Raw genomic sequence first — 13491 nt, forward strand, 5'->3', positions numbered from 1 at the left:
TTCCTTTTCGCAAAATTGTTAGTAGCATTGAACTACGAAGTATATATCTTGATGTTGAAAAGAACAACCACCCAACTTAACACATAGCTCGGTTGTTAAAGACTAAGATATCAAGTTTGAAACCTTTGAAAAACGTAACACCTTGCACACCGCCCAACTGAGACATGTACTACTGCTTCCTCCAAGTCATTCGAGGGCTCGGGCGGTGGGGTCCCCTATTCCTTATGAAAATGTTTTAGGCCTAGTTCAGTTTCAGACTGGTTGGACACTTTTACGTAATTTTAAACTTCTAAAAAGAAAAACTTGAAAATTCTTTTTCCTTTACGTAAAATTGTTAGTATCATTTTACGATATACATATCTTAATCCTAACATAGGTAATGTTGAAATTAAAATCCACGTAACACGTAATTCAGTTCGTAAAGTGTAAGACACCAATTGTCAAGTTTGAAAATGTATGGCGTGTTCAGGGTTCGAATCTGTGAAAAACGCAACCCCTTATACACCGACAAGGCACATATTAAGATATCTCTTTCAAGATGCTCAAGTAGTCGGGCGGTGGAGGCCCTTGGACAAAGTCACAAAGGGTTCCAAAAATGTTGAAAGGAACATATGCAAGTTCAACAATTTATTCACTACATAAAAGATATTACTCCTAATTTCACAAGTTTTTAACCCAAATCAAGGAGAATCAAAATAGATAGGCTTATCCAACTCAAAATCCAAGTGTCACACTCTGGTAGGAGTTCCACATCTATCCCATGAACACCACCAATGCCACGTGGACAACTTAGATTCATTCTGTTCCACAAAAACTTAAACATTGGCTATATACCAATTTGCCAAATTTGAAACATATCAAAAGAAAATCTTCACTTGGAACAAACACACACACACCCAAATAATGGCCTCTCTAGCAACCTTAGCTGCCGTCCAGCCCACCACCCTTAAGGGCCTTGCTGGAAGCTCCATCGCCGGCACTAAGCTCCACATCAAGCCCGCCCGCCAGAGCTTCAAGCTCAACAACGTCAGGTAAATATTCTCTCTGTCCGGAATTAATAGTCACGTTAGTCATTGTAATTATAACTACCGATTTTAGTTTTGTAAGTCATACTTCCTCTGATTTTTAATATTTGCAACGTTGGTTACTTTCACGTTTGCCTGCACAACTTTTATAATTAATATCGTTAACTCTCTTTAAGCAAAAATTATAAAATGTTAATATTTTGAAAATACAAATTGAGACGAATCTAACAAGATCCTAAATGACTATGTTTTATCTTACATATAAATCACTATCAATAGTCAAAATAGAATATGTGAATAGTTTAATATACACAAACGTTGCGAGTATTAAAAATCGGAGCAAAAGTTATTTAGATTGAATTATGAACTAAAAAATAATCTTATTTATAATAATTAAACAATAATCATGTTGATTTTGAAAACTGACAATGAAATACTAAAAATTCCTCTTTTTGATTTTTAATTTTGTAAAAAGACAAAAAACTAAACAAATTTAATGGTTACTTATGTTGTATGGTAATTATTATGTGAACAGGAGTGGTGCAATTGTAGCCAAGTATGGTGACAAGAGTGTTTACTTTGATTTGGAAGATATAGCAAACACCACTGGTCAATGGGATGTCTATGGATCAGATGCACCTTCACCTTACAACTCTCTTCAGGTACAATTCATTTTCACTTCCTATTTAAGTTCTTATTTTATTTCACAATTCACATGTCACATAATTAGTGCTTAAGTGAACAACTACGAGTCCTTATTCTGCAATTAATTCTGCAATTAATTATCACGTTGATAATGTAATTTGAACTAGTTTTACATCAGCTAAATCTAGACTAAGAGCATCAATATTAACTAACTCTTAGCCCCCTCTTAACTTTTCTCTTTCCTTAAGAGTTAACTCTTAGATAAAATGTGGTAACTCTTAGCCCCCTCTTATTTAGAGGTTGATTGAGACATCCTCTAAATAAGAGGTAACTCTTAGAAATAAGAGTGGGGTTGAGGTGGAGGTTTGTGTTTGATTTGTGATTTTTATTTTATTTTTAAAAAGGAAAAATATGTTAAAAGGTAGTTAAGAGATAGTAAATAAGAGATAGTCTATTTCTTGGGTTTTTTGATGGGTAACTCTTATTAAGGCCCTGTTCGGCAAAATTAGCGGTAGCGGGTAGCGGTTAGCGGTTGAGTAGCGGGTAGCGGTTAAAGTAGCGAGTAGCGGTGAATAGTAGCGGGTGACGGATAGCTGTCGAAGTAGCGGTAACTAATATGAGTGTTCGGTAAAAGTAGCGGTTGATATTATAAAAATAAAAATAAAAGCAAGAATATTATTTAAAACTTTATTATAAATTTGTCAAACGCTACCCGCTACCTTAAACGCTACTAATTTTAACGTTTGACAAAAGCTACCCAACCGCTACCTCAACCGCTAACCGCTACCTAAATCGCTACTTTACCAAAACACTTACAGATTTTACAAGTAGCGTCTTGACTAGGTCAAAACGCTACCCGCTACCTCAAACGCTACCGCCGAACACGCCCTAAGAGATGATGGTGATGTGGATGAGAGAAGGGACTAAGAGGGGGTAAATAAGAGTTATCTTACAATTGATGCTCTAAGCCACTAAGGTAGGTGTTGCTAGAGCACTATTGTGTTTTAAGTGTTGCTCTATCTTAGAGATATGTTCATCACCTTCTCAAGGCGTTTAAGTGTTGGACTTAATTCTAATTCAAATTTACATGCCATAGTGCATGAATATTTTGTCCATTTCCAATCACTTATTTGCTAAGAAAATATATTTTGATCTATAATAAATCATCTTCTTGAATTTTATTCAATTAACTATAGTAGCTCGACTAGAACCCATCTCCTAAAATTTTGGAAACTCACTAGTCCTAACGTAAAAAGATATTAAGCTCTGTTTATTTTGACTGAAAACACTTTGCTGGAATAGAAATGAAAGATTTAAGATGCGTTTGACTTATAAGTTTTGAGCATTGCGCGCTCAGTGGCAGATCTAGAAATTGTACTAAGTGGGGTCACTATTACAAAATTACTAAAAATTTAACTAAATTAAGTATTTTTTTTTAATACAAATTAGTCGAAAATTAACTAAAATTATGCAAATATTTCGGCCAAGTGGGGTCAAGTGACCCACTCAGCAAACATTGGATCCGCCAATGTGCGTGCTTAGCCTTTTATTTGATTATACTTGAAAATCTTGAACATGTCATCATTATCATTACCCCCATTGCTCCAAAGATGCTCCCGCAAGAAGCGGAGTAAGGGGGGTCGAATGTACGCAACCTTACCCCTGCAATTGTAGAGAGATTCTTAAACATGTAACTCTTGAAAAAGACTAGTAATAGATTGCATTAAAACTATATGAAATGAATTATCTATCATGTAACAGAGCAAATTCTTTGAGACATTTGCTGCTCCATTCACAAAGAGAGGATTGTTGCTCAAGTTCTTGATATTGGGAGGTGGTTCTTTGCTCACATACGTCAGTGCCAATGCTCCTCAAGATGTTCTACCTATCACCAGAGGTCCACAACAACCTCCTAAGCTCGGACCTCGTGGGAAGATCTAAACAATCTTTTCTTATTTCTCAATGTAATATTATTCATTGTAAAACTCAAAATCATCTTTAATTGAAATGTACAATTTTAAGAACACTTGTTTTCTGTTAATCTCTTTAATTTCTAGTTTTTGGAGTAGTATTAAGCCCTTTCAATAATAGATTGAAGTAATGATCAACAATTTAACAACGTTCTATCCAATTCAGTATCGTTTTTTGTTTCTAATTTTCTATTTTCTAGAAAATGAAAATATGGAATCCACAAAAAGTACTTTTCAGTTTTTAGTTTTTTGTTGTCAGTTTTCAGAATCAGCATGTTTTACTATAGGTATGACTATTTTTTAGTTCATGATTCAATTTATTTCTTAAGAATTTCAAAATAAAAAAACTTAAAACTAACCGTGATGTTGAACCAACCTTGAATTAGCTAAATTTCTACAAAGAATTTTTTGTATATGCATGATAAAAGTGAGTATAAGATGAAGAAAGCAGAACAAATTTCGCGTCAAACCCAATGCATTAGCTTCCCCAACCACAAAACAAGGGAAGTTAAAATGAAACTTTAATTAGTTACATGTGGTTTGATCATATATCTCCCTACACCAAGTTCTCTGCTCTATTAACAAGTGCTTTCTCTCCGTCTCTCTCTCTCTCTCTCGTTCTCTCCCTTGTACTTATCTCTCAAGATCGAAGTTACATTTCGAAATGTAATCTAACTGTCTCTTGTCAATGGCGAGATGTTGGACTTCTTAAGCCACCCAAGGTCTCTAGATAGGATACCTTCTTAGGAATTGAAATGTTTGCGAGTTTTTCAACTTTTAAGTCGCATGTGTCTTTTAGTTCCTCATTTCCGACTCCCTCCTTTGCTCTCATCAAATCTGCTTCCCCGTTATCCATAGTCCATCCCATGAAATCCGAGAGGGTCATAGATGGAGGTGTTCCTACTGCGTTTAGTTTCTCTATCTCTTCATCTGCATTCGGGAATTTTGTTGAAGTGATCTTCAGATCTGCTAAGGGATTCCTCTTCTTTTGTGCAAGAGATGGATTTTGAGCAAGAGAATCAGCATAAAGAACATCTTCAATGCGTGATAATACTGTGTGTGCCAAACTCTCTAGGATTCTTGAGTAGCTCTCTAGAAGTGCATGACCCACATCCTGCAATGCCATAACATAAACATTCCATTACACAAATCTTGCTTCGATGTATTTCTAAAAACAAAAACTAAGGTGCCGTTCGGCACGAGAAATTCCGAGTTAATCTCAGTGATTGGAATAAATTTCCAATCAAATGGCATTTTCGTAAATAGTTTACTTGAAAACTATAGGTGGTACAATGTTAGGTGTTGACTGTATATTTGTAGTCATTAACTGCATATTATTCGGTGTTGATTGTATACTACTTATCGTTGACTGTATATTTTATGGTCGCTGATGAATTACTAAAATGCAATATTGTTTATTGGTAAGTGACTGACTGTATATTCATAATTGTAGATTGTTTATTAGCAGAAGCTTATTGTATATTGCGATCTGTTGACTGTATATTAGGTAGATGTTGATGTATTATGAAAATACAATAATGACCGTACATGTGGCCCATATTTGATGACATGTCATTGTACTCTGACCCACGATTTAATGGCATTTTCGTAATAAAAATATCAATTATTTACGAAAATGCCATTTGATTGAAAAAAATTCCCAATCAATGAGAGGCATTGTCCTGTCGAAAGCAAACAAATTGCAGAAAGTTTACTTTTGAATGAGATTTAGGGTACATTCTATTCACCAGATTTTAAAACTTATTTATTATGAACTTATTAGAATTTATCAAAACTTTAACAAGGTGAACAGAATAGAGCCTTAAGCACGTAGTTTTACCTTATTGAATTGAATCTTGCTAATATCGAGTTGGGATTGAGAAATTCCAGGGAATCGTTGCTTGATTATCAGCAAAATGGTTTCCGCCCTCTCTTCAAATAGTTCCCTCTTCTCTATACTGACGGCTGAACCCCAAGGAGACTTAGCATCTTTGTTGGTCATCTTTCGTCTCCAAATCACTACTGAAGCCTCAATTCTGTTCTTCAGATCAAGAATCTTATGCTCTGATGATAAGTCCATTATTGTAAAAAATTGTTCTGGATCGAAATACTCCACTGTTATACTTTTGTAAATCACATCTCCAAGACTAGCTCTTCCATTCTATCAATAAAAAACATTGCAGTTTTATCAGCAAAAAAACCAGCAAAAAGCTACAAACTTTTACTGCCTCCGTTTCATAAAGATCTTTACAGTTACTATTTGCATAAATATTTTTTTTTAAAAAATAGTTGGTTGAATATAATAACATACGGATAAAGTAAGAGAAATATGTAAAAATGTGGATGGATGTAAGAAAAAGAATGAATAAAGTATTTCCTCTTTATTTTAAAAATAAATATACTTTGACCAGCATGTAGTTTTAGGAGAATGAGTTGAATTTATTAAAATAATGTGAAAGTGGGGTAATGAGTGGATTATTTATTATATGAAAAAGATGATGTGAGTAAGTGTGAGGAACACAAGAAAGTGAGAGATTAATATAATTGGAAGTGGGGATCAAAACATGTCAAAAAAAGGAAAGCGTATCTCTTTTAAAAAATACAGCTGTTCATGGAAAGTGTATCTCTTTTTAAAATACAAAGGGAGTAAAAGAAAGTGAGTGAGAAATTATAAATATCGTGGAGGTCCAAAAATAGAATAAAACAAAGTGTAAAGAACGTTATGAAACGGACTAAAACGAAAAACATTAAGATCATTTTAAAACATAGTACTCCTTAAACAAATATGTTACTCCTTCCGTATTTATTTAAGAGATACACTTGATCGGGCACGGGTATTAAGAAGAAAAAATTGAATAAAATAAAATAATAAAGCAAATGGGGTTGGATAGATATTCTAATAATTAAACAAGTGGGGACCATGTCATTTTGGTGGGTGGGAGGTAGGGTGGGTTTATGAAATTATTTGTTTAATAAGATGGTGGGTCATAGGATAAATTATATGTATTATTTAATTAAATGGTGGGGTTGATAAGTTACTAAAAATGGCAAGTGTATCTCTTAAAGAAATACAGTCGGAAAAGACAAGTGTATCTCTTAAATAAATACAAATATGTTACGGAGTATGTTCTTTAGTATGCAAAACCTTTGGTAAGGATTCAATGTAGTTTTCTGGGATTTCCATTTCTGATAAGACTTGTGCATTGATAGCCATTGCAGCCTTAAGAACTTGATTAACAGAATCCTTCTGAAATTGCAGCCATTTTTTTGTAACTTCAGATAAACCATTAGTAGGAACTTTAACTGTAGGTAACCACCATTTATCATCTCTCTTTGATCCTTTCTCTGCTTCATCTGCATCTTTAGCAACGTAATAGAACTCGTTTTGATCTTTAAAATTGTCTAGGCAATCCTGTATTTGATAATAAATGATAACATAAACCAATTCAAATTATGTTTCAAAACCCTATGTAAAATGAAATTATTATGTTCATCCTAATTTCAGTTCAGTATAAACTTACTATTAGCATGGCATCAAGTTTTCGAAGGGCAGGGATGTTCATTTGAAGATCCGTTCTTTGTTTCGTTGTCATGATCTATTGACAAAACAGATGATTAACACATCTATCTATTACATTACATTATACTAAAACAGACACCAAGAGTGCAAAACAGACACCAAAAGTGACATGTGTCACTCTTTGATGGAAATTTTTCCCGCCAATTATTTATTTATTTAAATAATTTTTATAGAAAAGGTTAAGTATTTTTTACTAAACTTTTATCATTCCCTATTTATTTGATCTTCAATATATAAATTTTCAAAAAATATATTCGTAAAATTATAAAATATATTCTAACTTTATTAATTTTTTGAAATTATGTCAAAATATTTTGAGCTTGTGCTACTTTATTTTGGAACAATTATTTTGTTACTCAAATAATTATAAAAAAATAGTCAAATAATAATTTTAGAATATTCGTGCAAACGTGCGACATAATCTAGTTTAGTCTAGTTATGACACCATGAAATAAATTAAAATCAAGAGATATATAGGCACGTTTGTCAATGCACGATTTCAAACATTAATATTTTCAATTATGAATAAGAAAAAATTGTAAAAAGTTGATATTTAAAAAATATTTATTGAGACGAATTTAACAAAACCCCACACGACAATGTTTTTTCTTAATTATATAAATCACAAAAGAAAGTCAAATAAACTTGTGTGAATAGTGCCCAAAACCTCATTATGTCATGTAAATAAGAACAGATGGAGTATATATATCTACTTGCCTCCATATTAGTTCCATTTGCAGACTTTTGCTGAGAAGGAACAAATTCGACAATATGATCTGTAACAGATAGCAACCAATCTATTTCCTTCTTCCATCTAGACCTGTTTTCTGGTGCCATTGGCTCTAGTTTCCTCTGTTCTCCAAAGACGGATGCTACATGATATTATACAAGGTACTATTTTGAGTTAGTTGTTCATCATAAACTAATCTTTTTACAAATTTTTAAAAGAACTTTCTCAAATATTCATAAACACTGCACATCTATAACTAGTATTTAAAAAGGGAAATCATATTTGATTAGATGGCATGTGTCAATACATTTGATTAGATGATGTAATCCATTCTTTCCTCCATCAATTTGGTTTTTTATTTTATTTTGTCTTTGTTGTTTGATATATTATACAACTCCAATCGCCTCTTTCACTCCATCTTCTTCATACAACATCAATTCACCAATCTATTCATTCAACATTTTCCACTCCATCTTCACGATTAACACTCAATATTAATACATTATTCAATTTATGTATTCTTTCAATTTTAAAATTTTACCTCTATTTAAATCGTATATTCTCTCTAAAATCACAAGCTCAATAAAATTAGAACTTAAAAAGATAGACTAAATAACCACTATACACAACTGCTCGTTCTTTGAACGGGCTCAAAACCTAGTTTAAGCATTAAGTGCGCTTGTGTAATAATCATATCACAATAGTTGTATCGTGTGATCTTGTTGTTTCCTCTCAAGGGTCGTATTACTTCTGATAGAGCATAAAATAAATCTTGGGCTTCAACAATCAGATAAAACTTTTGGTTGAGTTGGTAATTTGACATGGTATCGGAGTCAGCGTGACATAAAGTCACGGGTTCAAATCTCATTCATCCGCCTTTTAAAGTCCAATATTTAGCGCTGGATATGGGGTTACGGGTCGGATATAATGGGTTCGGGTATAATCGGATAATGTAGTTGTACGGGGTTATTGTGCTTATGCGGATTGAATGTGTGAATTTTGTTTTTCGGGTCACTTTGGTTTTTGTCATATATCGGTTAGATCGAGTCAGTTTTTAACAGCCCATGCTGCAACCACACTTTAAGCTCAAAAGGACTTTAGTATATATTAAACTAATCTTAAGACTTAAACCATCAGGTTAAACTTTTGATTAAGTTGGTCATCTGACACATTCTCATTAAAAATCTCATTAAAAACCTAAGAAAAACAGAAAGATCTGTAAGGTAGTTTAAGGCCTTATTACCTGCTAAATTGGTGACGGCATTGGACAAGGCCAAAGCAGAGGACACACCCTTTCCACCACCGGACATATCTTCTCCTAGAAGTAACTTGGCAAACCTCTCCTTCATCATATCCATATCTAAAAAAACCATAGATTAAATTAAAGACCATAAAACGAATATAAGATAAGGTAATTAATGTAGTTCGAAAACCTTAATTATTATTATGTAGGCAAATTTGTCAAAAACTATTATAAAATCGATTTTTTGTGTAAAATTACCTTATAAAAAAAAATGTTGTAATTAACTAATTTATAAAAAAATTGACGGTGTAAAGTAATTTAAAAGATTCTCTAATTCAATCGTGAATAATATCAAAATTCTGAATTGGTACATAATTATGGAACAGAAAGAGTATTATGTAATGGGTTGGAAATAATTTAGAAGATTCTCTAATTCAATCGTGAATAGTATCTAAATTCTAAATTGGAACATAATTATGGAACAGAAAGAGTATTATGTAATGGGTTGGAAATAATTTAGAAGAGTCTCTAATTCAATCGTGAATAGTGTCAAAATTCTAAATAGGAACATAATTATGGAACAGAAAGAGTATTATGTAATGGGTTGGAAATAATTTAGAAGACTCTCTAATTCAATCGTGAATAGTATCTAAATTCTAAATTGAAACATAATTATGGAACAGAAAGAGTATTATGTAATGGGTTGGAAATAATTTAGAAGATTCTCTAATTCAATCGTGAATAGTGTCAAAATTCTAAATCGGAACATAATTATGGAAAAGAAAGAAAGAGTGTTATGTAATGTAATTATGAATGAAATTAAACAAACACAATATTATTATTATTATAATTATAATTATAATTATTAATATTCTTGCCTTTTTGAAGGCTATCTCTATCAGCACCACCACAAGAGGTCAATCTAGAACGAGGACCAGGACCTTGATCTTTCTCTAAGATTGAACCAATCCTAGGTTGAGAAGACAATGGTAAATCTGCCTTTGAAGAATAACAACTTTTTGTGCTTCTTGGATCTTCAACAAGCTCCTCTGAACTTGTACTTTCAAGGATCATACTTTGTGAATGACCACGCCTCATACTACAACTACCCTCTCTATTCATTTCACGAATTTGGTTCAACCTTGCCTTGTAATTTTCTTGTTCTTGTTCCAATAATGCTCGTACCATCTCCTTCCTTAATAATAAACTCTGCAAGTGTTTGTTGTTGATTTTATGGAAATTGATGGTTGAAGATTGAACAATAATTTGTGCATGACACAAAAAAAAAGGAAGAAAAAGATTGTGAATGATGATGATGAAGAAGAGATTGAATCAATTCTTGATTGACCTTTTTTTTTTTTTTTTTTTTTTTTTTTAGGGAGGAAAAATTGTTAGAGGGAAAATTCAAGCTTAGTTCAGGTTGGCAAAGAATTGGTGGGATGATTGTTTTGTAATAATTTACTATTTTTGAATTGAAGGGGTGTTTTGAACGTGGGGTGCATGTTTTGGGAGAAAAAACTTACAACTTGTCATGAAATGGAGTTTTTTTTTTAATTATATAATTAGGGTGAATAATTAATGTCTTATTAAGGATAAGATGAATATTTGGATTTTGGCTAATTGGTAATTTTGACAGTTAAGCAATGTTCAACCGCCACGTGTAATCATCATTCATCAATAATTCTCATGACAAATTTTATTTTTTTCATTTCAATGGTAACACACTAAGGTGCACCCATATTATTATGTGTTAGATAATGTTAGTTATAAAAAGTATAAGGTGATGATAAATGTCGCAAGTTGTGACATTCTTACGTACGTGTCGGAGTTAACTACGTCCCACTATATATACATTTTTATTTCCCCTTCACTTCTTCAAACATACACAATGAGAAGTATGTTTTAGACAACAATGTTACTCCATAATCGTTGCACCAAAAAAAAAAAACTACATATGGAGGATTATAGAAATAAAATCGAACCAAAAGTTCATTATGTACCCTTGTTTTTTTTTGTTTTTTTTTAAAAAAAATTCTGGTTTACTTATTTATTATTCAAATGTCTTTGAATCTTTGATGTATTTCAATACTTTTTTCCCCGGACTCTACATGATATACTTGTTCTTCTCACCGGCCATATTATGCAACGAGAATTTGGAGAGTGACAGAGAAAATGAAGATGGTTTTATAATTTTTTTTTTGTATGCAAATGAGCCACGATGGCGGGGATGAAAATCGATCACAGAATTACCTGAAATCGGGAGGGAAGCTTTAACCAACTGAGCTATCCCCCACTCTTAAGATGATCCCATCGTTACTTGTACTACTTTGATGATTTAGTCAATTTCACCAATTCACGAGTTTCTCAAAGATCTGTCTTATTTATTTTTATCATGTTTTGGTACAAACTTTGTTAATTTGTTTACTATTTAAATTTAAATGCTAGTTTTATGCATCTTTCAATCATATTCTTCTACAGGTTAGTAATTTACTATATTTAAATCCAAGTGAAAAATACAAAACATAATACTTTTTCTTGATCGTCTAACATCAACCATAGGAAACACCTTGGGTGGTACCACCCTTAAACAAGAAGATCTCTACCATGGAGTTTGCTCTAATACTGTTTATTAGACCTGTTCAACGGGCTGGGGGCCCATTAGCAGCCCGGATCCAGCCCATTTTTAAAAGGGCTGAGCCCTTTACTTATAAAAAAGGGTCGGGTCCGACCCGACCCGTTTAATTTTATTCATTGAAATACATACAAACTCAAATTAATTAAGCTCAGTCCATTGCAGCCCGTTTAATATCCGGCCCGCTTCAGCCCGGCAATATTGTGAGCCCGGCCCAGCCCGGTCCGTTTAGTTTTGGCCCGGTCCGGCCCTAACCCGGCCCGTTGAACAGGTCTACTGTTTATATACAACGAATCTTGCTTTGACGACACGAACGAACTTGAATAGTTGAATGTATTATGATTTAAGTTTGACTTAATTTGTCGTCACCATAAGACATACTACATCCGTTTCCGAAAGTTCTTTACACTTTTAAAAATGTGTCCAAAGTATGAAAATTTTGACCGTAAATTCTCATTATTATAATTATATACATCAAAACGTTACATATAAGATCTTGTTAGATTGGTTTCAGTATGCATTTTCATAATATTAACTTTTAATAATTTTTTAACATACGAAATTGGATATCGTAGTAGTTAAATATTACATTGAAATCCGTGCAAATAGTAATTGTTAAGAAAGTTATGAAACGGAAGTAGTATGAAAATGGGTCAATCAATCATATCTTATCAAATCCTACAACATCGGATAATGAGTTTTCTCCCAACAACCTTATCAAAATCCTATTTCCTTACTCATTTAATAGAAAGTTAATATTAGTGAAAGTTTGCGTTACATCATAATGTTCATTTGTTATGCGTATAGATTTACTTTGTCACTCTATAAGCTATTCTTACATAACTGAAAGACTTGTTCCTCTTCAATTAAACAAAACATTAGAAATATACCTAGCGGAGTAAAAAAGGATAACCATAGATTATTAGAAGCTATGTGTTATCTCTCATTTCATTCATCAATTCGTTTTTTTTTTGTTTTAAAAGTCTTTCATTATTTATATGTTTTACAACTTTAACTCTTCTTCCACTTCATCTTCCTTATTCGATATCAAATTACCAATAGTCCAATATACACATTAGCCTCCTTAACTTCACCCCCTTTCAATATTACTTCAACATATAATTCTTATATTTTTTTTCAACATTCAAATTACACATCTATTTAATTCATATATTACCAAAAATCGCAAGTCCTCACTAATTAAAAATTTAAAAGACAGTTGAACAATCACTATACAACCGTCCGTTCTTTAAACGGGCTCAAAAGCATGCATATTATAAATAATTTAAGGGGAAGTCAAACGTAAGAGTTATCCTACATAAACATACTCTCATATTTTTTATTTCATTTACAAACTCATACTTAACAATTTGGCTAAAACCTGATGGGTATTAGCATACGATATTAATATCACTAATTTTTCATAATAATAATTTAATCTGAACTTCATCCTATGCGATTTTGTAAGCTTATATAGCCAATAGGATGTAAGCTTACAAAATCGCATAGGTGATGATAAAGGTCGTAAATTGGGACAACATTTAGTTGTCGTAATCTCACGTGTCGGAGTTTAATTGGAACATATAGGCGCCACACAAGCTATGAGTCATCATAAAATTTTACTATCAATGCAAAATTTTTACTATGAAAACTTGTAAATAAAGTA

At 32.5% G+C, this 13491-nt stretch overlaps 2 protein-coding genes across 2 annotated transcripts; one reads left to right on the forward strand and one right to left on the reverse strand.

Annotated features, from left to right (window-relative positions):
- The first annotated feature begins 610 nt into the window (after window positions 1-610).
- Window positions 611-3784, forward strand: LOC110801787 (photosystem I reaction center subunit VI, chloroplastic-like). Its single transcript, NM_001426472.1, has 3 exons — window positions 611-1031; window positions 1561-1687; window positions 3432-3784. The coding sequence occupies exons 1-3, from the start codon at window positions 904-906 to the stop codon at window positions 3609-3611; spliced, it is 435 nt and encodes a 144-aa protein (NP_001413401.1). The 5' UTR covers window positions 611-903; the 3' UTR covers window positions 3612-3784.
- Window positions 3785-4006: 222 nt separating this feature from the next.
- Window positions 4007-10629, reverse strand: LOC110801782 (rop guanine nucleotide exchange factor 12-like). The gene is made up of 7 exons (XM_022007200.2): window positions 10072-10629; window positions 9194-9310; window positions 7938-8092; window positions 7162-7236; window positions 6786-7052; window positions 5481-5801; window positions 4007-4754 (listed from the first exon to the last, which is right to left on the reverse strand). The coding sequence occupies exons 1-7, from the start codon at window positions 10379-10381 to the stop codon at window positions 4326-4328; spliced, it is 1674 nt and encodes a 557-aa protein (XP_021862892.1). The 5' UTR covers window positions 10382-10629; the 3' UTR covers window positions 4007-4325.
- Window positions 10630-13491: the final 2862 nt, after the last annotated feature.

The sequence above is a fragment of the Spinacia oleracea genome, chromosome 4 (genome assembly GCF_020520425.1).
Source record: "Spinacia oleracea cultivar Varoflay chromosome 4, BTI_SOV_V1, whole genome shotgun sequence".
Taxonomy (NCBI): domain Eukaryota; kingdom Viridiplantae; phylum Streptophyta; class Magnoliopsida; order Caryophyllales; family Amaranthaceae; genus Spinacia; species Spinacia oleracea.